We start from the raw sequence: 23,713 nt of genomic DNA, 5'->3' as shown, positions 1-23,713 counted from the left end.
GAAGAGAGGGTGGGCAGTGACACCACTGGGGGGCTACGTATGCAGTTCAAATCCAGGCTTCTACCTGTGGCAGCGCCATAAGTAGTGCACACCACTTTCCCCTTCACTCTCATTAGGGTGCAGTGGACCCTGGGCTCTGTACTTCTGGACCACAAGGTCCTGGAAACCCACGGAGATTCAAAAAGCATGAGGATTTGTGTGAGGTCCTAAGGAAGGAGCCAGAGAACAGGGTGTTGGTGATGGCGGAGGGGCGGCGCAGGCTCAGCCACCCGGGGGGCAGGAAGGAAAGGTGAGGCACTGTTCAGGCTCTGTAGCCTAGGGGGGATGGAGCAGGGGTCCCAGGAGTATGGTGGGAACAGCAGTTGGGGGAAGAAACAAGTCCTCCCAGGATGTGTAGCGGGGTGAACAGAGGGGATGCGCGAAGGTTATTCTGGTGGCTCCAGTCCTTGGCCACACTCAAGAAGCCACTGGAATCCACACCAAGCCCAGTCCCTCTACTGACCCCCATCACAAGACCCCAGAGCCCAAGCAGTCGCAGCAGGTTTATTGTCAGCAACAGCACCGCAAAGCTCTCCCAGGGGGGCCCAGCCAGCGGCTGGAGGGGAGCAGGTGATGTGATGGCCAGGAGCTGAGGGGATGCTGAGGTCAAGGCTTGGTCTCCTGGGTGGGCCCCATGTTCCCTCCCACCTCTGTGAGTCCAAGGAGTATCAGTCCACCTGGTCAAGGGCCGTCCCAGGGCTGGTTTCTGGCTAGGTCTACCGGGGCAGGAGAGGGCCCTGGAGAGAGTGGGGTGGTGCCAGCAATGGCTGCAAGGGCTGCGAGGAACAGCCAGGCTTCACAGAGGAGCAGGAGCTCACAAAGTCCCCTAGAGACTACAGGTGGGCAAGGACGGGCCTCTGGCCCCCAATCCACCCAGCCCAGGAGAGCCCTAAGCTCTGCTCCCCAGTGAGACGGAGTGATGTGAAGAGCTGAAAGTGCACCAGGGGGGGTCTCCAAGCACCTGGCAGGGGGTTCAGCGAGGGCATGTGGGGCAGGCCTCACGTCTGCAGCTCCAGCAGGCGGTTTGTCTCCGAGGGCAGTGCGCTGGCTGGGCTGGATCTGTGGGCCTCCCGGAGGTCCTGCAGCACCTGGAACAGCTGGGCCAGTGGATCCTTGGGGGCTGGAGGCAGATGCCAGATGAGGGCAGAGCAGGCAGGGCCTTACCCACCAGCACCAGTCTGGAAGGTCAGAGGGCCCCTTGGGGTGGGCCCCACCCACAGCACCCCTGAGTGGAACTTAGGCCAGTGTGGGAGTCCAGCTAGGAGGACCTACCTTCCCCTGAGCCCCTAAGTGCAGAGCCTGCCTCTGTGCCTGCTGCACTCAGCTCCCGCTGCTTCTCCCTGTAGGGGAGGACCGAATGAGAGCTCGTGGTGCCCTTGCCGGGAAGGCTGGGTGACCCATTGCAGGCCTCCCGAGCTGGAGGGGATCCCAGGAGTGGGGGGCTGACACTTTCTGTGGGGAAGAAAAACAGGGGCCCAGGCCTTGGTCCTCTGGCCCCCTAGCACCTTCCCTCTCCAGCCCCCACTGGTCCTCCCCACCTCCAGCAGTGGGTCGATGGAAGGCACTCTGGAACGTCACTTCTGTTTTGGAGGGCCCTGAGGAAAGGGGCCAGTTGGGGCCTGAAAATCCCTGTATTAACTGGCCGTGGAAGGAGTCTCTTTCTTATAGGAAGAGGAGACGGTGACAACTTAAGCAGGAGTCCTAAGCGGGGTTCACCAGAGATCCCTGGTCCTCAGGCACAATCCCAGAAGCTCACATGGAGGAAGAGTGAGCAGCCATGTGGACCTCATGCCTGAAGTTCCTTGCTTAGGGACTACACTGGCTTGGCTCTTCTGAGTCTCCCAGGTTTGTTTTGGAGGAGATGTGTCCCTCTGCTAAGATCTAACAGGCTCCTCCTCCTCAAATGCCTTCTAGGCCCCATGGGATCGGCCTGGCCCCTTAACCGCTCTGCTCATTTGCCTATTCAACACAAACTGCAAGAGAATACATCAATGTTGTTCCCAACACAAGTGTGCAGTGATCAGTTACGACGGGGAGTAAGGACAGACCCCTGAGTCGGAATCAGAGGTGCCAATGGGGCAGGAGGTCTGGCGGTGTGGAATGGAAAGGGTGGTTCTGGAGGTGGGGAGGCTCTCAAGGCAGGGTGCTACAGTGAGGCCCATGGGCACCGGTCCCATGCTGGGGCCCACCTAAACCCAAGGTGGCTCAGGATCGAGTTTTTGCTATGCCGCTTCCTGGCTTAAATGGAGAACAACTGTGGGTCCCAGGAACAGAGAAGACAGGGTGGTGGCTTCGTCCCGTAGGTGGAGGATGAAGTCACCAAGCAAGGGGGCCACACTATCAGAAAAGGAGGTGGCTGCAGAATGACCTGAAAGCTACCGGAAACTGTGGCTCACAGGGGAATGAGTGGTTCCAGTTTGACCCCATGAGCTTTGAAGGGTTTTGAGAAAGATTAAACCCTGGAAAAGTCGATGAGGAACACGGACAACCACCACCACCCGTCCTGGGCCCTGCCAGGACCAGGGTTGGGCTAGAAAACTGCCCCCTTCCAGCAGGCTCAGGGAAACAGCGCTCTTAGAAAGCAGTGGGTTGCCTGGAGATATCCTCATGCTGGACTCCACTTCCAGAAACTCTGAGTTGGTGTGGTAGGGCCCAGGCATTCTGGTCATTTCTGAGCTAGAGCCAGGGTTGAGGACAAGCTCTGTGGTCCAAGGGCACAATGGGAAGGCCGGACGGGCTGGGAGGCTGGGTGGGCCCGGGCAGGACACAGCCGTGGCAGGAACTTGGGGCTTCTGCAGCCTTCGGGCCTTCATCCTAACATGAGCCAGCCCCGTGCTGCAGAGGCCCATGTGCCCCTCCGTGGGTGTAGCTGTCCCAGGCAGGCAGGGCAGGGGCCGGCCTGATGTGCAGTGGGGAGAGCAACCACAGGGACCAGCCCTGAGCCCTCACCCTGGCCCTGTCCCTCACCCCGGTCCTCGCTGGCCACATTCCCTGGGGCTCTATAGGCCTCCTCACCTCAGTGTAGCCTCCACACCCAGCAGGTGCCGGTAGATGAGCTGGGCCTCCAGGTCATGATCCAGAGGGTCATTCCACTCCTGTAGGGTCACACGTGACCGAGTCTTGTCACAGCCCAGATCTGGGGGCACAGAGAGGGCAGAGTCACGGGCAGGCCCTGGGAGAGCTTACATCCAACCTGGTGATAGTGCAGGTGGGGACACAAGAGGCTAAAGGGGAATAAGAACGGCCTCAGGGGCCCCAGGAGGGCAGCAGCTCATCCCTCTCGGGTCTACTCCTGAGCCCAGGGCCAAGGATACATGACTGCAGAGCACGGAAGCCGCACAAGACACAAGTCAGGGGGCTGGACAACTTTCTGGATGTTTGGCTGCCTGGAAGGAAGAAGGGAGTGGCCTGGCACTGTAAGATCATGGAGATGGAAGCTGAGGGGTTTGTGCCCTGGAAGGAGCTGGCCCTGCCACTTGTTGGTTTTATAACCTTGGCAGAGGCATCAGCCCATTAAGCCTCAGTTTCCTCCTCCATAAAATGGGCTACCAGGTCCTGTGCCTCCTAGCGCCATGGGGAGCCCCCTTCCCCAGTGACAGGGTTTTTATCACCACCAAGGTCAGCAGGGGCTGCAAGTCAGGCCAACCAACCAGTGATGCCCGTGTAAAGAGCTGCCACTGCCCCCTCCCAGACCCAGGGGTGGTCTGGAGCAGGCGGGGCAGCTTCCCAGGGCCTCCCCGAGCCAGGCTCCAGGGGCTGAGGCTGGGACCGGCCCAGAGGCCACAGGCTCCAGGGGCTGAGTCTCTTCTGTGAATGGGGAACAATAATTTTGTAAAGCAGACAGAGGTTAAGGGAAGGAAGATCTTAACAGTTCCAGAACTCAGCTGTCCCATAGGGTAGCCACCTAGCCACAGGAGGCCATTTGATTTTAAATTAATTAAAACTACATATAATTAAAACAAACTTAAAATTCAGTTCCTGGGCCACAATGGCCATGGTTCAAGCCTAACCACACATGTTCGTGACAAGCACAGGTGCAGTACTGGGCAGTACGGATACATACCACTACCGCTATCACGGAAAGTTCTAGCAGAAGCTCATATGGGCCATCCCTCTGGTGCCGAGTCCCCCCACCCGCAGCTTCAATATCAGGCTGCCAGGTGGGCACTTGCAAACTCAGGAGCCCTCATGTGCCCTCCTTAGCAAGGAGTTCCTGAAGTGTGGTCCTTGGAACACTGGTTTTGCCAGGACCTCCCTCACTGGGCAAGAAAGGGTTCCCCTAACTCCCCGTGAGTTCCGAGTGCTGGATTATATGGCATCAGAGATGGTATTCCAACTCGTTTTCAGGCCTCTGCAGGGTCTTCAACGTGCCCATGTGTGTCACACATGCCACACACCATCTCCCAAACTACCCTGTCACAGAAGCTTTCCCGCCTGGAGCACCTGCAGGGACTAGCCTGCCCCCGATTAGTCCCCGCAGGTGCACAGATGGCTCCCCAGCCAGGCCAACAAGCCAGGGCTCAAAGGCCCCAGTCCCGGCTAGGAGCCTGAAGCCAGTTGTGGACAGATGCAGTGTCAGGGGGCGCAGGCCTCCGCTCTCACCTGACTTGTCCTTCTGGTGGCAGCAGCTCCACTTGTCCCCGCGGAAGATGCCGGGGTGGTAGGAGCCCAGCAGGCCAGGGTTGCTGATGCTCATCTTCCGTAGCGCAGACAGCCACTGGTTCAGCTCGTTCACACACTGCACGGAATGCCGGGAGGGTAGGTGGGAGGGTTGAGGCCACCCCCTCCAGGAATCCCTCCCTCCCTTCCTGGAGCTCCCAGGCACAGGGGCCGATGAACAGAGTGGGCCTACTCCAGCCATCCCCTGGGCAGTGTACGACCTGCCAACCAGATGTGGTGGCCTCACTGTCACCATTTTCCCCTGCGGCTCTGGACAGTCACTCTCAGGGACAAGCCAGACCCCCTCTGACTCCAGCCTTCCTTCTTACTCCCTGTGTCCTTCCCCTAAACGTTCTCTCCTTCACAATGCCCCAGCTCAAAGGCCACCTGTCAGAGGCCCTCTGGCTTGCCCTTCAGAGAGTAGCAAGCCCCGCTAAACACTACTGTGTCCCTTCCCTCTCCCCTTGTGTCCTCCAAGGCACTGTCACCATGTGACATTTTACATATTCACTTAGCATCCGTCTCCTAAGGGACAAGCTCCATAAAGGCAAGGCTATGTCCTCTGCCGCTGTATCCCACCCCCAAGAACAGTGCCGGGAGCCTTGCAGGGGCGCCACAAACATGTCTTAGATGAATGAATGAGTTAATACCTAAAGAGAAGAATTTGAGAGCATGTACTCAAAGCCACACGCTTGTGTAAACAGGTGATTAATATGCGTTGACACGCACCACAAACACATAGGGACCAACACAGATACTCAGAAATCCAGTTTCCCACAAACGTACAATGTGCAAAGCTTGGAATCACAGGAACGTACATACCCGTACACTGGACTACACAGAGACCTACATGTGGGCGTCTAGACGGGCCCAGGGAACACCATGGGCACAGGTCCCCAGAGCCCAGGACACACACACACACACACATGCACACACACACTGTGCACTCACATCAGATCTCACACTCTGCTGGGCCTGACTCACTCCCACACCAGGCGGCTAGTCTCACAGCACCCCTCCCCTTGAGTGTCCTCCATATGGTCCCCACCTTGCACTGCAGGTAGATGGTCTGGGGCTTGCCTGCGTCATCCTCGTAGATAACCTGCATGACGTGTGAGCTGCCAAAGCTCTTCTCCTCCACCTTCTCTGCTGCCCGGATATTGGCTAGCTTGATGAGGGCACTTTTCTGGAGTGGGCCAGGACAAGGAGACTCAGGGTCCGAGCTAGAACCACTCCACGCCCTAGTCCTGGGCCTTAGTCTCTGCATTTGCAGCACCAGGGGCTGGCACAGGGGACCCAGCTCTGTGAGCAACCTCAGCCAGACAGAGAGTAACCAAATGCCTGGCCTCTCGAGGGTTCCCAGTGGTCCTGGGAGATCTGAGCTTTGGAAAAGTGTCTGGACTCCCAGCAGTCCTCAGGCCTGGAAAGTAGCACCTGCCAGACCAGGCCCTGTGCCTCTTCCCTTATGAATAATTTTCTCACCTACCTTTACCTTCCCCACCTCCCGGCCCCTCCCCACTCCTGCCATCATCTGATACGGTGAGATACAAATGGGACAGGGAGAAGCCCTGTGTCTGATAGATTCGTGTCCCCAAGAGGCCCCCAACCTGAGAAAACTGAACCTGTGCTAGCAGCCCCCAGCCCCTGGCCTTTCCCATCGGAACTCATCAGGGCCTTCATCACTCAAGTAACCAGTTCCCATGGCCCTCAGGAGAGCACCCACACAACCCCAGCCTGGCATCCGAGCCCACCACCCCTGCTGGCCTCATAAACGAGCAGAGAAGGGCAGGGTCATCTCTGGGGGAGGAGTGGGAAACCCTGGAGGGAGGCCTGGGGACACACATCTGAGCCATCTTGGGGTGGGGCCTCCCAAAAGACAGGATATGCTGCCTGCTGTTCTGGGGAGCAGCTGCTGGAGAGGAAACAGGAAGCAAACAGAAGGTGGATGCACGGGATGTGCCCACAAAACAGCAGAGCCCAGTGCCCAGGAGCGGAAAGGGTCCAGAGTGTGATAAGGGAAGGCCCTGCCAAGCTTTGCTGAGGCTACAGAAAATGCAAGGGGGACTCAGGCACTGGGCAGCTGCCCAGAGTGGAGGAAGCTGGAAAGTGAGAGGTCAGGCTGACAGGTCACCCAGGGAGCTCCCTCACCCCCTCAGTTTCCCCATCAGCTGCTCAGGCTGGGTTGGCCATCCCCAGCAGATAGTCCCAGAGCCTGGCTGGCAAGGGGTTGGTGGGGAGGCCCAGCTAGGGGTCAGCAAATCCATCCAAGACGTATATGCTCTGCCCTTCCTGGGAGAAGAGCATGGACAGGAGTCCAATCCAGGGCCCTTGGCAACACCACTGGTTAAGATCCTGCCCTATAGGGCAGTCCCAGTGGCTCAGTGGTTTAGCACCGCCTTCAGCCCAGGGCGGGATCCTGGAGACCCCGGATTGAGTCCCACGTTGGGCTCCCTACATGGAGCCGGCTTCTCCCTCTGCCTGTGTCTCTGCCTCTCTCTCTCTCTACGTCTCGAATGACTGAATGACTGACTGACTGACTGAATGAATGAATGAATAAATAAATAAAATCTTAAAAAAAAAAAATTGATCCTGCCCTATGCTGGGCCCGGGCTCTGCATCCTCAGAGCAACCATCTCCTCTGCCCTCAACAACTTGGGAAGTGGGGACCATTACCCCTGATTTGTTGGCCAAGACACCAACCAAAACTCAGAAAAGTTGAGACACTTCCTCCATACACAGGGCTGGAAACTAGGACCCCTCCCAGCCCTCCTCGAATTCCTTCATCTCCCAGAAGCAGCCCTCTGCCCCCCACCCCACTCATGCCCCCAAGCAGCCAGGCCTGACACTGCAGCTGCTGCCTCCCCTCCGGGCAGAGGAGCTTCTTCCCCACGGGTCTTTAGAGATCCTGTGGCTAACACCAGAAGGCTGGTCCTGCCGAGCTTTCTTCTCCGATCCCAGTGGACCTTTGGACAGGCTCCGAGGGAGGCACAGGTGCCTCCAGGGTGTTATAAACTCTCGCAACCCACCTGCCTGCTTCTTTCCTTCCTTACCCACCTTAGAGTTGGGTGTCTTGGCGAAGCTCAGGGCCTCGGTGGTGAGGGAAAAGTGGAGTTTCTTGAAGGAGGACATGAGGGGGCCCTTGCCCTTGGTCCTGTGGATGAAGAGTGGCCCCTCCTTCACCGGTGGTGCCTGCAAGCTCAGCGCCCGCTGCAGGTCCAGCTCTGCTGAGCCAGGGAGGGAGGGCAACACGTGAGCCCAGGGATGATGGCAGGGCTGGGGCACAGCCACAAGGGGCCCAGGCAGCGGGGGGCAGGGGGCTGTGAGTGTGACCAAAGAGGCACAGGGGTAGGTGGTGACACGGGGCACAGCACAAACAGGACTTGCAGGCTGTGGGCAGGGCCACACTGGGCAGGGGTGGAGCAAACTTGAACGTGAGAGGGTGGCCCGGGGCCCCACGGGGAGCCTCACCCTCCTTCTCCTCGATGTCCACCAACTTAGTGATGAAGTCCTTCAGCTGAGCCACACCCTGGCGCACGGTGGGCTGCAGCGGCTCCATCCAAGCCTCCTTGGCTCTGGAGGCCGGTGTGTCCATGTTGCCCACGTTCTGGACCGCCTGCAGGTGACGGCAGCAAGCGCCAGGCTGCGCTGGGTCAAGGGCCCCCGCGCTGCACCCTCCCCGCCCCGCCCCCAACCCTGGGCTGCCCCCGCGGTAGAAATGGAGGCAGGGACAGCACGGGGTCCGCTCACGGACCCATTCCATCCCCCGCCGCTCAGGGCGGAACAGATCGGGGCGCCCGAAGCCGCCGGGCCGCACCTTGGCCAGCAGGAGCAGGGTGCGGCTGGTGCGCGCGTCCGCGTGCCGCTCGCGCAGGTGGAAGAGCTTGGGCGCCATGATGGCAGGAGACACGAAGCGCAGGCACAGGAAGCTGGTGACGGCGATGAACGGCACGTTCTGGGGGGGGGGGGGGCGTGGGAGAGCGGGGCTGGGCTGCCCGAGGCCGGACCTCGCCACCCACGGCGACCGCGGGGGGCCTGCCTGCGGCTCCAGCCCCGGCCCGCGGCCCCACCCCGCCGGCAGGGGGCGCACCTCGTGCTGGGCGCTGGGGAAGCGCTCGCGCACGCGCAGGAAGAGCTGGCGGAACGTGGCTCGGACGACGGCGGGGCAGGCGCGCACGGAGCGGCTGAGCGCGCTCAGCAGCGCCCCCAGGTGGACGCGCAGCGTCTGCGCGCTCTGCTCCAGCACCTCGGCCTCCGTCTGTGGGCGGTGCAGCCCCGAGCACCTGAGAGGGACCCGCAGAGAAGATGGAGGTCAGCGCCCCTGCACACGCCCCTGCACACGACTCGCACAGGGGCTCCCCGAGGCAGGCGCGGTACGGCGTCAGCCCACACAGGGGGGCAGAGCGACGAAAGGTAGACCCAGGCAGAAAGAGCCTGGCACCCCCGCCCCCGGGGATCACCCGCGGCCTCACCCTACGTCCTTGACCTCCACTCTGCTGGGGTCCAGCTCCACGTACTTCTTCTCCTCGAACACCCTGTCAATGATGGGCCCCAGGACGCCGTGCAGATAGCGCATCCCAGCCACCTGGGGGCCGTGGGGAGTGGCATTGGTCCTGCCTCCATCGCCCCGCACCTGGCCTCCCAGCCACCCCGGCACCACGTGAGCGGATGCGTGGATGGATGCATGACATTCTTAGCCTAAAGGGCCCCGCGCTCTGACAGAAGACTTGAGCTTAAGCTCCCACTGTCTCTCGGCCCTTCTGAACCTCCATCTCGTCTATGAAAGAAAGACCACAGACCCCTTAATCTCACCTTCAGAAAAGATTCCATGGACTTTGAGGCCAGAGAGTTGCTCCGGAACAGGGTGTTGGCCTCACCTACAAGCAGAGGTTCTAGTGGGTCGGAGGTTGGGGGAGGACAGAGGACTCTAAACCGGACCCTCTGCAAGGAACTTCCTTGCCACCTCCCAGCCCACTGCCCCACCTCTGCCTTCTGCTCTTTCCTTTGCCTCCTAGTCAGACCCAGCAGCTTCCTACAGGAAGACTTCCCAGATTTCTCCCCTCTTAGCATCTCTGGAGTCCTTGGCTCCTGGCTCCCCTCTCCATCAAACCCTCAGACAGGCCACCCCCTCCCAGGCCTCACTGGTACGACCCAGCTCCAGCTGGAAGAGCAGGTCCAAAAAGTCTTTGGCCAGTCCCTGCCCCAGGAAGAGCTTGAGCAGGTTGGTGGCCACATCCTGGCGGCACTCAGCGCTTGTTGTCTCCTCAATAAGTGGTATCAGCTGCCCTGGGCCCTGTGGGAGGCAGCAAGGAGAGGAAGGGTTGGAGGAGGCACAGGGGAACCCAAACCCTTCACCCTGAGGACCTCAGAGGACCATGGGGAAGGGGGGCCACTTTCCCAAGGGATGGCAAGGGGCCCTGGGCACTGGCTAGTTCCTTACCATCCTGAGAACTGAGAGCTTTGCTCTTGAGAACAGGTTTAGAAGGACAGGGAGGACAGGCCTACTGTCCCCGGACCCCCCACCTTCCCGCGGGGCCCCCTCACCTGGGTGCCCAGCTTCACCTCATGGCACAGCAGCTGCACCAGGGGCTGGTAGCAGCCAGAGGGCAGTACCGTCTCGTCCCACAGCCGCACCTCCAGCTGCAAGGAGCCCAGGCTGCCCCTGGAACGGGCAGCCTGTGACCTCTCCACCTCTCCACCAGGGACCCAGGCCACCAGGGCTATGCCCCCTCCCCACTGCCTCCATCTTCCCCACTTGCGACCAGCCTCACAGCCTCTTGGCTCATGCCCTCCATCCTGCTTCCCTGCACTGCCCCACGTCCTGACCTTTCGCCAAGCTGCTTTCTTTCCCTGCTTGGGAAGCCCCTCCTACCCCCACCCATCTTCACAGCCTGGCTCCCTGTCACCTCTGGATTCCCTGGACTCTGAGCTTGACCCAAGTGGACATGCTGGGCTCCCCAGCCTTGAATCTCTAAACCCTCAGAGCACAGCTCCGTCGTGTATAGGCTTCACAGTAAAACAAATCCCCAGTCGTCCTAACAACCTGCCTGGAGAAGGTTAGGCAACTTGCCACAAAAGACCTAACTGCCAAGCTCCCCTGCTCGAATCCCTCCTGGTGACAGTACTGACCAAGGCTTAACTGTCTCTAAGGCCCCCACTTCCAGAAGCATAGCAGAGTTCACAAAATGATGCTAATCAGCCCATGGCGTCACACACAGTAGAAGCTGTCCACATGGCCCTTGGCTGGTTCTGTGGAAATGCCTTGCTCCTGGACACAGCCGTCTGCCCTGCTGCCCCTGCCCTGTCGATGGTGGGGATGGGGAGTCTGGGGCTTTCCGCAGAGGCAGAGCTGAACTATCCAAGGTGGGGGACACGGCTGATCCTCTACTTCCAGGCTGAGCCCAGAGGGCTTCCTGGATACGGTTGCCAGATTTATCAAAATAAAAATATAAGCCTCCAGTTAAGTTTGAGTATCTTTAGAAGTCTGTCTCCAACACTGCAGGGGCATACTTACACTAAAAAAATTATTCAATGTTTGTCTCAAATTCAGCTTTAAGCAGACATCCTATACCTTATTCCTGGAAAATCTGGGGGAGAGTCAGAGCTCTGGGGACTTGAACTCTGGTCTGAGGTCTACTGAGAAACACCTCAAGGGAAAGGATCTGTGAGCCTGTTCCAGAATCTGCCAAGAAGGTAGAAAGCAAGAGACCTGTACTGCCTCAGAGCTCAGAGGACAGGGCTGAGTCCAAGACTGTGAGAAGGGCCAGGCAGCAGGATCAGCCAGGATAACCGAGCCTGGCCTAGTAGACAAGGGTCAGCCCCTATCCCCGCGCAGCCCGCCCGCCTGTCTGCTGGAGCCAACTGTCAGCTGCACTCACTGCCCCCGCCCCCCTGGGGCCCAGAGCCCACCAGCCCCACTGCCAGGCCTGGACACTCACTCTCCCCGCCGACTCTTGGACTGGTCGGGCTGCAGCCGGAACCAGCCTTCCTCCTGCTGTGCTGCCCATAGTCGCTGGACATTGAACACCACCTGAGGGCAAGGCAGAGGCAGGGCAGCCACACTAGGGCTGATATCCTCAGTTCTCCTCCTCACCAACTTACTGTTCCTTTTGGAGGAGTTGCTTCTGGGGGTCCCTGAACAGCAGTGGCTGGTTCTGGGGAGTGCTTTGGGCAGCGGCAGGGTGGGGAGGGGTGGTTGGGGGCAGTGCTAGAATGGAGGCCAGGCTCCAAGGTGGTGGCAGGTGCAGCTGGAAGGGGCGGGCACTCACTTTGCCCAAGAAATCATTCCGGCTGACAAGATCCCAGTCCCAGGCTTCCACACACAGCGCCTCCGCAGCCCCTTCCTCCAGCTCAAACTCAAACGTCTCGTTCCAGCGTGGGTAGCATGATTTCTTCACAATCTACCCAGAACAGGATGAGTGGGGGCAGAGCTGACACCGAGCCCCACCCGTGCACCCCCAACCCCACCTCCCCCACCCTGGCAACAAGGCCCAGCCAAAGACACAGCCACCCCAGACACCCCACTTGGGATCCCTGCAGGGGCCTTGCAACAGCAGAGGTATAAACTTCCTGTCCAAACCTCTGCTCATTTCTCAAGGGGAGAGATTGAGGCCCAGAGTGGGTAAGGTGCTTGTCCAAGGCCACACAGCAAAAAGGCAGCAGACTGCACTGAGAATCCAGGACTCCACACCCTCCTCACCTTAGGGTTGAGCCCACCACCCAGGCTGTTTCCTGGAGGTGAGGAAAGCAGTGTGGGGAGCTGCTGGACCATGCAGATGAACCCCACACTGGCTGTCTTGGCCCATGTGGCTGGGAGTGAGAGGCAGCTGGGGCTGTAGGGGTTGATGCCCGAAGGGCTGGGACCTACTATGCACTGAGGTCACCCACTTTTCTAAACCTCATCTGTGAGACCGCAGTCCCAGCCTGCCTCTCCCAGGTGATAAGGGCCCGCCCGCCCCCCCCAACCCCCTCACCGAGGTCTCCTGCGTCCGGCCGTTGTAGCGCACTCGGACAAAGGGGTCAGATGCACCATTCCGATCCTTGGGAGCGAGGTCTCTGTAGGGAAGCAAAGCATCCACTTTTCACATCCCCTTCCCCAGACTATCACCCCACCACTGTGGGGTAACCACACCAGGCTAGGCTCATCCACACCCTGGCAAGCCGGGTAACTGTGGACAGCACCTCTTCATTCTCTGGATGCTGGTTCTCACAGTCTTCGCCCCACCAGCCTCCCTGTGGCACCCATACCAGGCAAGGATCCCCTGAGGTGGAAGCTGTGGCTCCTCTGACCTGACAGCTGCAGACGAGCTGCTGCAACTCCTCTGCTCTGGAGAGCAGTGGAGGCAAGTGCATCGAGGCAAGTGCACCTTCCTGGGCTGTGCCCCCGTCCCACCCCCTGTTCCCAGGGCATCCCTGAGCTGGGGCTGGCTCCCTGAGCCTCAGCTTCCCCATAGGTAGAATGGAGAAGATAACCCCAACAATTGAGATAATGGGGCTTGTAGAAGGCCTGCCCTGCAGTATTTCCTGACTGGGATGGTGCATCTTGGAGAGCAGCCCTGATTAGCCATCCTGCCGATCCTTTGCAAGGCCCAAACATGGTCACAGCAGCCCCAGCTCAGAACCTTCTGTGGAATAACAGCAAAGCCCTCTTCTCTTCCATTTACTGTAAATACTATTTTCTGCTCTCTTCCATATTTTCAGTTTAAAGCCTCTCATGCCTGCTTTTCTTTCCTCCTCAGAGCCGTCTAATAGAATTCCAGAACGTGGCCTTGAGAATCTGCCCAGAAAAGCGAGGAGAAATGTTCTTTCTGCAAAGACAGCTTCTTAGGCCTCCCAGAATGCCAGCAGGGTATGAACAGGGGGCGACAGGGGGCCAAGGGTGCCCCCCCACACTCAGCACAGAGGTGTGGACAGACTGCTCCCCTCGCCCAGGCAGCGGCTAAGCGTCCCCAGGAGTCTCAACATGTGTGAGTGTGTGTGCACATGTGTGAGCGGTGTGAGCATGTGTGAGCATGTGCACATGTGTGAGTGTGCGTGCATGCGAGCGACACACAGCCCACTGCCAGGCAAGGCTGATGGGAGAGGAGGCGGGTGGGCACGGGGCCGGAGGGCGGGAATGACTGGGTGTGAGGGTGTGACAGTGCCTCTGCTCAAGTCCACACACTTTCCATCTGCTTGTGCCTCTTCCCCACTTTAGTCCCAGGACAGAAAATGCAGCCAGGGGAGCCACAACCTCACTGGTAGGAGAGAGATCTTCCTCCCAGGGAAGCCAGCCAACCTGCGGGGACCCGCTCCTCTACAGGCGCTGGCCAGGCCAGGCCAGGCCCTCCCGCCCCAGAGGCAGGGAAGGACCCTGTGGAGGCGGGTTGGAGCCAGAAGGGAAGGTACTGCTCATGGAGCGTGTGTGACTCACACTCAGGCCCAGACAGGAGGGAAGCCCACAACTAAAAATACCCCTGGGGGAGAGGGGGGTCCTGTCACAGGTGGCTCAGGCAACCTTCCCACCCAAGTCACTGTCCCTCCTGGAGAGAACCCACCCCTCCCATCTGGATTTTTTCAGCAACTCCTTTCACCCCACTGAGGACATCCTCCCTCGCCACCAACACACATGCACACACGCACGGGTGTGCGCACACACATCAGGCCAAATTCATACTGGAGTTAAACTCAGGGGAAGCCCAGTCATGGCACTGGGGGTGCATGCTCAGAGTTTGAGGTCCCCTCTCACCTACTACCCCCACTGCTCTAGGATGCCTGAAGTTCCACCATTAGAACATCACCAAGTCCCCTAAGGGGACTGTCCCCCAGCCCACACAGAAGGCCTCCGTGAGAGGAGGTGCAGGGCCAGGCCATGGAGAGGGGGGCACAGCAGGTGGGCAATCACAGAGGGTGTCCCCCACCCCCACCCCAGACCTGTGCATGCCTCACCTGGCCTCCAGCACAGAGCAGCGCAGCCGGCAGGGCCCTGGCCCTCGCACCACCTCCAGGCGCAGGTGGATCTCGCCTTGCACCTCCTCATCAGGGTCAACCTCCGTCAGGTGGGCCCAACCACTGAACCCTGTGGGAGCAGTGGCTCAGCTGGGGGCCTGGCCCTATCCGTCAGCCCTGCCAGGCATCACAGGGCCCCTCTGCCACCCCCTCAGGACCCCCTCCATGAGGCAAGGGCTGTCATCCCCAGTGACAGATGTGGACACGGGCTCGGAAGCTGAGCAACAGCGTTGGAAGAGGCTTGATGCGAATCCAAATCCAGCAACCCCTGTGTCCTTACTATCGTGCCCTGCTGCTGACCCTGACTCATGATAGGATCACCCTCTCTGGCCTCAGTTTCTCCATCTTAAAACAGTGGTTCTTATCTGGGGCTGCTAGAGGAGGGGCTGAGCCCCAGTGGGGTAGCCACAAGGGACCAGCATCCCTTGGGCCACTGGACCCTGAGGGGCTGGCAGGGGCAGTGGGCAGGAGAGGCCTCTGGCCTGGCAGGGGCCGAGAGGCTCCGTGAGTCAGCAAAGTCCGCCCAACCCTGCACGCCTGCCCCAGCCTCACAGACAGGAGCAGGTGTGTCGTGGAAAGGCCTGGGAAGAGTCACAGAGGCTCGAGCAAGCAGAACCTGAACTGAGAGCTCCTGGTCTGAGCCCTCACTGGCAGACAGGCACCCATCCCAGGGGTGGCAGCACCTGCCCCAGGTCACACAGTGAGGCCTCAAAACAGTGTCAGCATCCCAGCAATCATCCAAGGGGCCTAGTCCAGCCACAGGCCAACCCCTCAGGCTTAGGACAGAGCGGCACTGGGGCCCAGGCTGAGGGGACAAGGGACCCCAGGTCCCACCACTAGCAGCCCCTCTTTGCCCTAGAGGGATGCGGTCCCAACAAGGGACAGAAAGGGACCCAGGGCACAGAGGCCCTTCCAGGGAGGGCAGACATGGCTCTCCCTGAGCATGGGCAGTGAAGGAGCCTCGAGCAAGCATCTCTGAATTGGCGAAGGCCAGGGACCAGGCTGACCAGTGGAGGGAGAGAGGAGGGAGGCCAGGGGAGGAGAAGAAAGAGCAGGCCATGGGCTCCCTCCCAGGGATCTTACCCTTAGGGTGAGCGGCCAGGGTGTCCCTGGTAAGACAGACCTTCCCGATAACGTCGTCCCGGCTGGAGGATGGAGAGGGAGCCAGAGCTGGGCAGGGCTCTGCAGAGAGCCCAGGACCCCTCTCCTCCCAGTTTAGGGGCCCTGCGGGAAGCAGGGAGACTGACACTCCAGTCATTTACAGCAGCCTATTAGAGCAGGACCAATGACCCTCCTGTGGGCCCTGTATTCTGGAAACTCTCATGAGCACATGCTGGGTTTCTGCACATGGGCAGACATGTGTGCCCACGTATATGCCAAGTTCATGCTCTCTGGGTTCCCTAGCTCACACACCCCCACCGCCCGTGCACAGCCCAACACACCTGTACCTTTATTCCTGTGCATGTGTATGTACGATGTGGGGTGAACAGTGTGAACACCCCCACCCCCCACAGACATCTGCACACTCAAACCCTGAGCCCTTCCAGACCCTCCTGGGGTTCCCCCTCCTTCCAGGCTGTGAAGAAGATCCAAAGTGACCAGCAGTCCCAGCAGTGACACGGGCAGGGAGGAGGCAGATGGCAGGGTCTGGGCCCACGTGAGGAGTGGGGGCCCACTCACCTGAGGGCATCCTCATCCATGACATAGAAGGCCACTGCGTGGAAGGTGGGCGGCAGGTGCACCTGATACTCCTCGCCCCAGAAGGGACACAGGGTCTTCCACACAGTGGCTGTCCTGCAGGAGAGGACCCTCAGCACCTGTCTGGGCCACCCACGGGTCCCAGGACGTGACAGGACAGGGCCATATGACTTAGGTTCACCTCTCTCCATATCCCCTTCCACTCCCACTCTGCTATTTGATGATTTCCCACTGTCCACCATCATTCCCTCCTGACCTTCCTTTCTGCCCTGGGTAGGTCTGTCAGGCTACTTTCCATTTGGGGAAACTGAGACCACAGGTGACCATAGCTGGCCTCAGGTCACATAACAGGACAGTGGCAGAGCCAGAACCAGAGGGCTGGCCTCCCAGCCTCACCCTGGCCCCTGATGCTGAGCAGACTCGCTGAGGGTGGAAACAGGGGACTAGCCAAGTTGACTCTGGAACCAAACAGTCCTCCTGGGGGGGCCTGGGAGCCACAGTCCAGAGCCTGACCCAGAGAAGTTTTATGTGGACAGAGCCTCATCCAGCTCTGGCCAGCCTCCAGGACAGAGCTCACGGGACTTAGCAGGGGATACTGGGGGCGGTGGGGAGCTGAAACCCCCAAGGATGTGGATGAAGGCACAAATGATGACCTTTACCTCAACCACTTCTTGAACAGATCATTTGAACTCTGGAGACTCGGTCTCCCTGTCTGTCACAGACACAATCAGAGCCATCCTGTCTGTCCCCTTCTTGGTATCGTGGTTTAGATAGAATGTGGAAGAAGATTTGGGGTCCTATTTGCACGGGGGGAAGAATCATGAGTCTGGCAGCTTTGGGTGGTGGTCAGTGATGGGTGCTCGGGTGGGAAGAACAGTGGGGAGGTTCTAGACATGAAGTCTGAGGCAGAGGCCCAAGAGACAGGGGGATGGGACCTCAAATCCCTGCCTAGGATTGTGGAGCCTGTGGACAAAGGCACATCCAGAGGAAGTGGTTCTTCTGGGTACGGGCTGGGGCCCCCTAGCCCGAAGTAGCCTTTCTGGGATATAACCACCATGGGAGTCTCTCAGAGAGGAGGAGCCCCGAGGGAGAGCAAGGACCGGGGAGGGGGAAGTTGCTCAGGCTTTGCAGTCAGCCAGATTTGGCTTCTGGTCTGACTTTGCCACCTCCTAGATATGTGACTCTGGGCAAGTTATTTAGCCTCTCTGAGTCCCCGGGTTCCTCATCTATAAATGCAATTCAATAATATCACATCTAGTTTGTTGCAACTTTTAAATGGGCTACAAAAGGTTTAGCACAGGGCCCAGCAGACTGTACTCCATAAACGACAGCTGCTGTCACTAATCACCATCCTTTGTCCCTTCTGAGGGCCCTAAAGATCATAGAAAGAAACAAAGTTGGTGAGAGGTCCTTGGATCTAATGCCCGGATGGGCTGTAAGGTCAGTGTGATCAGTGGGAGGAGTGAGGGGACAGTTTTCTCACCTACCAGCAGGTGTGTCAGGGAAGGGGGCAGGAACAGGAGATCAGATACTCTGAGCCCTCCCCCTACGCCAGATGTGAGATGGACCAGGTGGGGTGGGTGGGGAGGAACAGGTGCAGCCCTGTCACCCACCCGCAGCTGGGGCTGGAACGAGGGGCCGTACCGGATGATGGGTTCATTGTCCACCTTCACGATGCAGTAGGGGTCACTGCTGCCAGTGCTGCAAGACAGAAGGCCAAGGAGGGGCTGACCAATGGACCGAGGGGCTGACCACGGACCGAGAGGCCAATGGGGCAAGGGTAGGTAGGGGTGCCCAGGGGCTCCCAGGCAGCTCAGGCTTCGGTCACCCTAGGGAAAGGACAATCTGGGCTGAGGCACAGGGGGCCTGGGCTGGAGCCTAAGAGCTCCTGAGGCTAAAACGTGTGCCCCGCCCCATCCCCCATCAGTCTGGGAAGCTGGTGGTGAGCAAAAGCTCCCCTGCCCCCTCCTGCTGGGGAAAGGATGCTCCTTTCAGGAGCCCCTTCCTCCAGCCCCGCCCTGCTCTGCCCCAAGGAGGACAGAAACCACAGTCAGAGCAGGGAACAGCCCCAGGCCAGCTCCAGAAACCCCTATGCTCAATACCCAAGTCGGCACCTTGTTCTCTCCCCAGCCCATGCTCCTCTGCTCTTCCTACCTGGAGTGTGCTGCCTACCTCCCAGCCTCAGTATCCCCCCACCCCTCACCCCCACCCCTGCCTCTCAGAGCCTGCCTGTCCCAGTCCCAGAGTAGGCTCTCCCCTCTGACCCACTGGTCCCTCTGCCAGGCATCCTCTCCATCTTTCCCTCCATGCCAGGACTGCTAGGGATGTGCTGTCCTCAGCGGCCACCCCCATCTGACTAAACCACTAAAAAGAAGTGTGTCCCCAGGGCCTAAGGCAGGGCCAGCCGGGCACAAGACAGGGGGCCCAGGAGCGTTCACAGGATGAAAGAATGAACAGTCTGACCTCGAGCTCTCAGCCATCTGGGAAAGAAGGAAGGGGAAGACCAACCCAGGACTGCTCAGGTGCCCTGGTTTCGTTGGGTGGGGGATTCCTGGGGTGGGGGGCAGCCCCAGCCAGGCCTAGGGCTGGTCCCAGACTAGAAAGGGGGTGAGGACTGTCTTGGGAGTGCCTTTCAGGCTCAGGGTCCATAAAAAGGAAGTGATTTGCATGTAGGAGGTTGGGGAATTCCAAGCCCTGCTTCCCTTCTCAAAAGGGGCTCTTCCTGCAGAGGAAGGAGGAGGAGACACAAATCTCCAAAGGTCCTGATGCTGAGCGGAAATGTCTGGCAGGACTCAGTTCCCCACACAGTACAGTGGGGCACATGATGACCGCTCACAGCGTGGCTGCCCCAGGTCCCTGGCCTGGTAGGAGGGCCAGCCCATGGCAGGTGTTTAGTAAATGTTGGCAAGGTCCTAACCCCTTGCTCTTCTGCCTGTAAGCCTTGCTCCTGTCACTTAGGAGCCCCCTCTTCCAGACAGCCCCTGGAAAGACGCCAGCCTGCATCCCAACACCCCAAAGCCAGGGGACTCCAGGGCTCCAGCAATAAGATCCCTGGGGCCCCCAGAGCTGGGCTACCCGGTGGCAGGGCCCAGCAGCTGCGTGCATATTTGTACAAGGAACTCAGAAGGAGGAAGATGTCCCGTGTGGGCTGAGACCTGAGGGGAGGCCCTCTGCCTTGCCTCTGCCTCCTCACCCCAGCACCCATGAGTCCAGCTCTGCCCACTGGGCAGCTCTCACTCAGTGAATGAATCTCTGAATGAACGGCACGGTTTGGGACTTGTGTTACAAGCAAGATAACCGAAGTGGGCAGAGGCCTGGAGGCAGGAACAGACCTGGTGTGCAGGGGCAGCGAGGAGCTGGGTGGCTGGATCAGAGGAGGGCAAAGGGGGTAGTGTCAGAAGCGGACTAAGGCCAGAAGCCCAACCCTGATCCTTGGCCAGCTGTTAGGATCTGTGCCCCTGTCCATTACCCCTTGGCCTGATGAGGCCCCTGGACTGGCCCCCTGCCCCACTTCCCCTTCCCCAAGCCACTTGGGGAAGCCAGCCTGACTACTTGCAGGGCCTCTATATTTAGCCCCTTGGCAGTTTGCAGGCTGTGGAAGGGGAAGGATCAGGGCAAACCCTGAAATAGTCCCGGGCCCGTCCCCAGGGCCACTGGGCGTGGGAGCCAGGCAGTCACTGGTCATTATGAGACTCAGCTCCTTTCTGGCTGAGCTATGCACTCAAGAATGGGAGATAGTGGATGGAAACACAACAGGAACAGGTGGGCTCCAAAAGCTGTCGGTGACAGGGAGCACAGCTGTGCTCTGTGCCCTTAAGAAAACTAAAAAGCCCATGAGTATCACTGGCAGCTGTGATGAGGTCTCCCTCCTCAGAACAGCCTCAGTCAAGATGGGCCATTATGTAAAGTGGTGAGCTCCCCATCCTCAGAAGTGTGCAAGTCCCGGCTGAAAGAGACACTGCTCAGAAGACAGGCTAAAGAGGCACACTGAGGCAGGCTCACCACCACCCCTGCCTCCAAGCTCAGTGAGGGCCTCCTGTGATCTCCAAACCCCACCCCACCCCATCCCTGAGCCAAATGATTTGCATGGCATTTGCAGGGCTTGGTCCCCACTGAGCCCGACAGCAAGCCTGCAACAAGCCTGCAACCTCGGTCCAGCTAGGATTCTTGGCCCGTCAGCAGCAGCAAGAGTGGCTTTGAATCCTGACTTCTCTACCTACACGCTGTGTGGCCTTGGCAAGTGACTTGCACATCCCGAGTCTCTCAGTTTCCCCTTCTACAAACTGAGCATAACCACCTCATAAGACTAATACGAGGATTAAATGGAAGGGTCCTCAACACCCCCCATTCTCCTCTACCATGGACCAGGAGCTCCCCAGGGCCCCTGGAATGCCAAGATGAACGAGTCACGAGTCACAGTTCCTACCTTCCTGTTCCACAGCAGGGGCAGCCCAAGCAGCAGCAACTGCTACCATTCCAACTCCAGCTGACCTAAACTGCTGGAGGGCACATGCCATGGCAAACGAACCAACCCTGCCGGAGGGCACCAGGGAAAGCCCTGGAAGGGAACCCAAGTTTGAGAGGGGTTCTGAAGGATGAACAGGAGTTTTTTGAAGGACTCTGAAGGGGAGTGTCTGAAGGCAGAAGCCTCCTAAATGTGTGCAAAAGCAGGGCTGTGAAGAGCCCAAGTGTGGGGGGTTGGGGGAGGGTCACAGCTGGATTTAAGAGCCAAGTGACCGATCAGAGCTGTGTATGCCAGCCACTGTGGGGAGGGCAGAGGAAGCAAGATGAGGGGAGGTGAGGAGGGAGGCAGGCAGGGCAACGAAAGAGATGGTGGACGCTGAACCAACAGGACTCAGTGGCCACTCCTCGGGGGATGGAGACTCAGGGTCCCTGGGCTGTGCAGAGGCAGGGCCTGGCCAAGAATCTGGCACCTTGGATCCCAGGAAGCCCCAGTCCACAGTTTCACCGCCCGGGGCTGGGGAAAGCCTTGAGCCAGGCACAGGGGCCTGCAAGGATGGAGAAGGAGGCGACAGACGGAGGGGCTGCTCCTCCCGGCAGCCACCAGCCAGAGGAAGCCAAGCTGACCTAGTTAGCAGTGCCAGCCTGGAGGGCGGGGGTGCTTAGAGGCTGGGCCGGGAGGCTGAGACCCTCCTCAGAGCTGTCTGTGGGTCCTCCCCAGAGGCCGCATACCCAGCGCCCACCCCACCTACCCCCCTCAACAAAGAAACCCACCTGGAGACAGCCCGCCCAGCCCCCTCCCTCACCCCATCGCCATAGCAACTGCTGAGCCGGCCTGGCCGGTGCCCAGGGGGCCTTGAACTAGAACTGCTGGAGAGGCTGAGAGAGCAGGGAAACTCACAGGGGCCGCTGTGCGTGTGAGAGAGACACCCTTGCCCCAGCCTCTGGCACCCCTCCCCATTCCCCACCTCTTGGCATCTAGGAGCTGGCTGAGGAGCCACGACTGGCAGGGGAGGGAGGTGTGTGTGTGTGGGGGACTCCAGGCAGCAGACTTTGGACCCTATGCAGCCTCAGGGCTCCCCTTCCCCCACGCTGTTCCAGGCAGCCAGCGCACCTCTTGCTTTGTGCTTAAGGGTTTTTTTTTTTTTTTTTAAGATTTTATTTTTAAGTAATCTCTACATCCAACAGGGGGCTTGAACTCACAACCCTGAGATCAAGAGTCGCATGCTCTGTCAACTGAGCCACCCAACACCTCTATGCTGAAGGGATTTTGACCTCCAGTTTACAGAAGGGGAAACTGAGGTTTCAGAGCTTAGATGCCTAAGGCTGTATGCAGGGGAGCCAGGGACGTGATGGGGCAGCTCAGCTCTGTGACTACTGAGAAACAGACTGGGACAAGGGGCTCCTTAACCTCAAATCTGGCCAGGGACCAGGGAAAGCCCTAGATCTCAGTGTCTGTTAGGAGCTCTGGAGCCAAGGAGCCAGCTCTGCCATTCGGAGCCAGCATTTCAGGTCTCTGAGCCTCGGTTTCCTCACCTGTAACATGGACTGGTGAGAACTGCCTTGCTGGATGCTCGTGAGGAGGTAAGCCCACCGCATGGCTCCGATAAAGCCCGGGGCACAAGCAACAGCTGCTCCCCAGCCACCCCATCTTTGCATGGGCCCGGCCTCCTGACCTACGGATTCACCTTTCACGCCGGGGCACAGCTGGAAGCCCCGGGACAGCCCCGGGCCCCAAGGCGTGTTTCAGGTGCACATTCTCGGGTACTAAAGGTTCTAGAACTACTGAGGAAGACACATCGTTTCCAGGGGCCTCCTCCACCCCCTCCAGCCACACCCCCGGCAGTACGTCTCCCTGCGAGGTGCCCCCCACGCTCAGCTCCGGTCCTACGAAAGCCCCTTCCCCTCCTGAGCCGCCGTTCGCTCCCTCCTTACTAACTAAGGCCCCTTACAGCCCCCGCCCTTCCCAGCCCCCCGCCCCGCCCGGTGCTCCCAACAAATCTTACTGTCCCCATTTCCCTTCCAGTCCCCTACCGCGGACACACTCGCCACACCCTCGCCGCGGCTCCACTTGCGAGCGGGCCGCGTGGACCCCAGGGAGGTGAGGCTTAAGGGGCAGCGCCCCTCCCCAGAAAGTTGGGGCCCCCACCCCCGGCAGCGCTCACATGTCCTTGGCGGGCAGGTTCTTCCCCTCCACGATGCGGATGGACAGCGAGCTGCGCTTGGCCATCGCGGGTCCACGACGCGGGTCCGGGCCCGGGGGAGCGGACCGCTGGGGTCGGGCGCAGCTGGCAGGCGGGCGGGCTCGGGACTGGGCGCCGCGGGGGGCGGGCCGCGCGGGGCGCTGGAGGTGAGCGCGGGGGCGGGGGAATCGCTTCCACTTCATTCACCCCCGCCCCCGCCCCACGTGCGGGGGCCAGTGCGCCCGGGCGGGCCAATCGGCGGCCGGGGTTCCCCGGGGTGGGCGGGGCCGGCCCGGATCGCGGCGCTCATTGGCCGCCTCGGGGGAGGGGAGGAGCCTGCGCCCAGGGCCGCTGCCTTGCTGGCCCGCCGCGCGCTGGAGGTCGCGGTGGGGCGAGAGGACGATGGTTGGCGCCCGGGTGGCCTGTGCCACCGGTACGCGTGGGCGGCGGGCGTGGTCCCGGTGCCAGTCCCCAGGTGCACGGACGCTATGTGTGCTCAGAGGCGTGGGCCAGTACGGGGACACGCGGGCAGGGGACGTGCGAGGAGGACAGCCCTGGCCACCCGAGCCTGACGCGTGGGACGCCCTGCGTAGGTGTAAGATGAATGAATGAACAATCGGACGAACTAAGCAAACACTATGTCTGTGTTAGAACCATCTGGACCCAGGAGGAGACAGCGAGAGGGCCGT

General features: G+C 59.9%; 1 protein-coding gene across 3 annotated transcripts; it reads right to left on the bottom strand.

The window, feature by feature from the left end:
• Positions 1-529: 529 nt before the first annotated feature.
• Positions 530-23,208, bottom strand: RASA4B (RAS p21 protein activator 4B). 3 transcript variants are annotated; one of them, XM_041749164.1, is made up of 21 exons: positions 23,007-23,208; positions 18,025-18,081; positions 16,363-16,476; positions 15,766-15,827; positions 14,623-14,752; positions 12,669-12,750; positions 11,964-12,095; positions 11,634-11,725; positions 10,240-10,357; positions 9,838-9,988; positions 9,508-9,572; positions 9,168-9,280; positions 8,786-8,978; positions 8,513-8,650; positions 8,167-8,311; positions 7,753-7,919; positions 5,747-5,884; positions 4,642-4,777; positions 3,055-3,175; positions 1,312-1,379; positions 530-1,159 (listed from the first exon to the last, which is right to left on the bottom strand). In XM_041749164.1, exons 1-21 carry the CDS (start codon positions 23,069-23,071, stop codon positions 1,038-1,040), a joined length of 2,409 nt encoding a protein of 802 aa, XP_041605098.1. In that variant the 5' UTR covers positions 23,072-23,208; the 3' UTR covers positions 530-1,037. The 3 variants fall into 3 exon arrangements, with proteins under 3 accessions (XP_041605098.1, XP_041605099.1, XP_041605100.1); XM_041749165.1 differs by having other exon boundaries at positions 17,994-18,081; positions 23,007-23,163; XM_041749166.1 differs by lacking the exons at positions 14,623-14,752; positions 15,766-15,827; positions 16,363-16,476; positions 18,025-18,081.
• Positions 23,209-23,713: the final 505 nt, after the last annotated feature.

Source organism: Vulpes lagopus, chromosome 3 (assembly GCF_018345385.1).
Source record: "Vulpes lagopus strain Blue_001 chromosome 3, ASM1834538v1, whole genome shotgun sequence".
Classification (NCBI taxonomy): domain Eukaryota; kingdom Metazoa; phylum Chordata; class Mammalia; order Carnivora; family Canidae; genus Vulpes; species Vulpes lagopus.
Note: the sequence above shows the minus strand (reverse complement) of the source record. Positions and strands in the feature narration are given on the sequence as shown.

Excerpts from the sequence above, each read along its gene's own strand:
- RASA4B (XM_041749164.1), bottom strand. The coding sequence starts at position 23,071 with ATGGCCAAGCGCAGCTCGCTGTCCATCCGCATCGTGGAGGGGAAGAAC. Across the intron at positions 16,477-18,024 it reads GACAATGAACCCATCATCCG|GACAGCCACTGTGTGGAAGA; the intron begins GTACGGCCCCTC and ends CCTCTCCTGCAG. Across the intron at positions 10,358-11,633 it reads TCCAAGAGTCGGCGGGGAGA|GGGCAGCCTGGGCTCCTTGC; the intron begins GTGAGTGTCCAG and ends TGCCCGTTCCAG.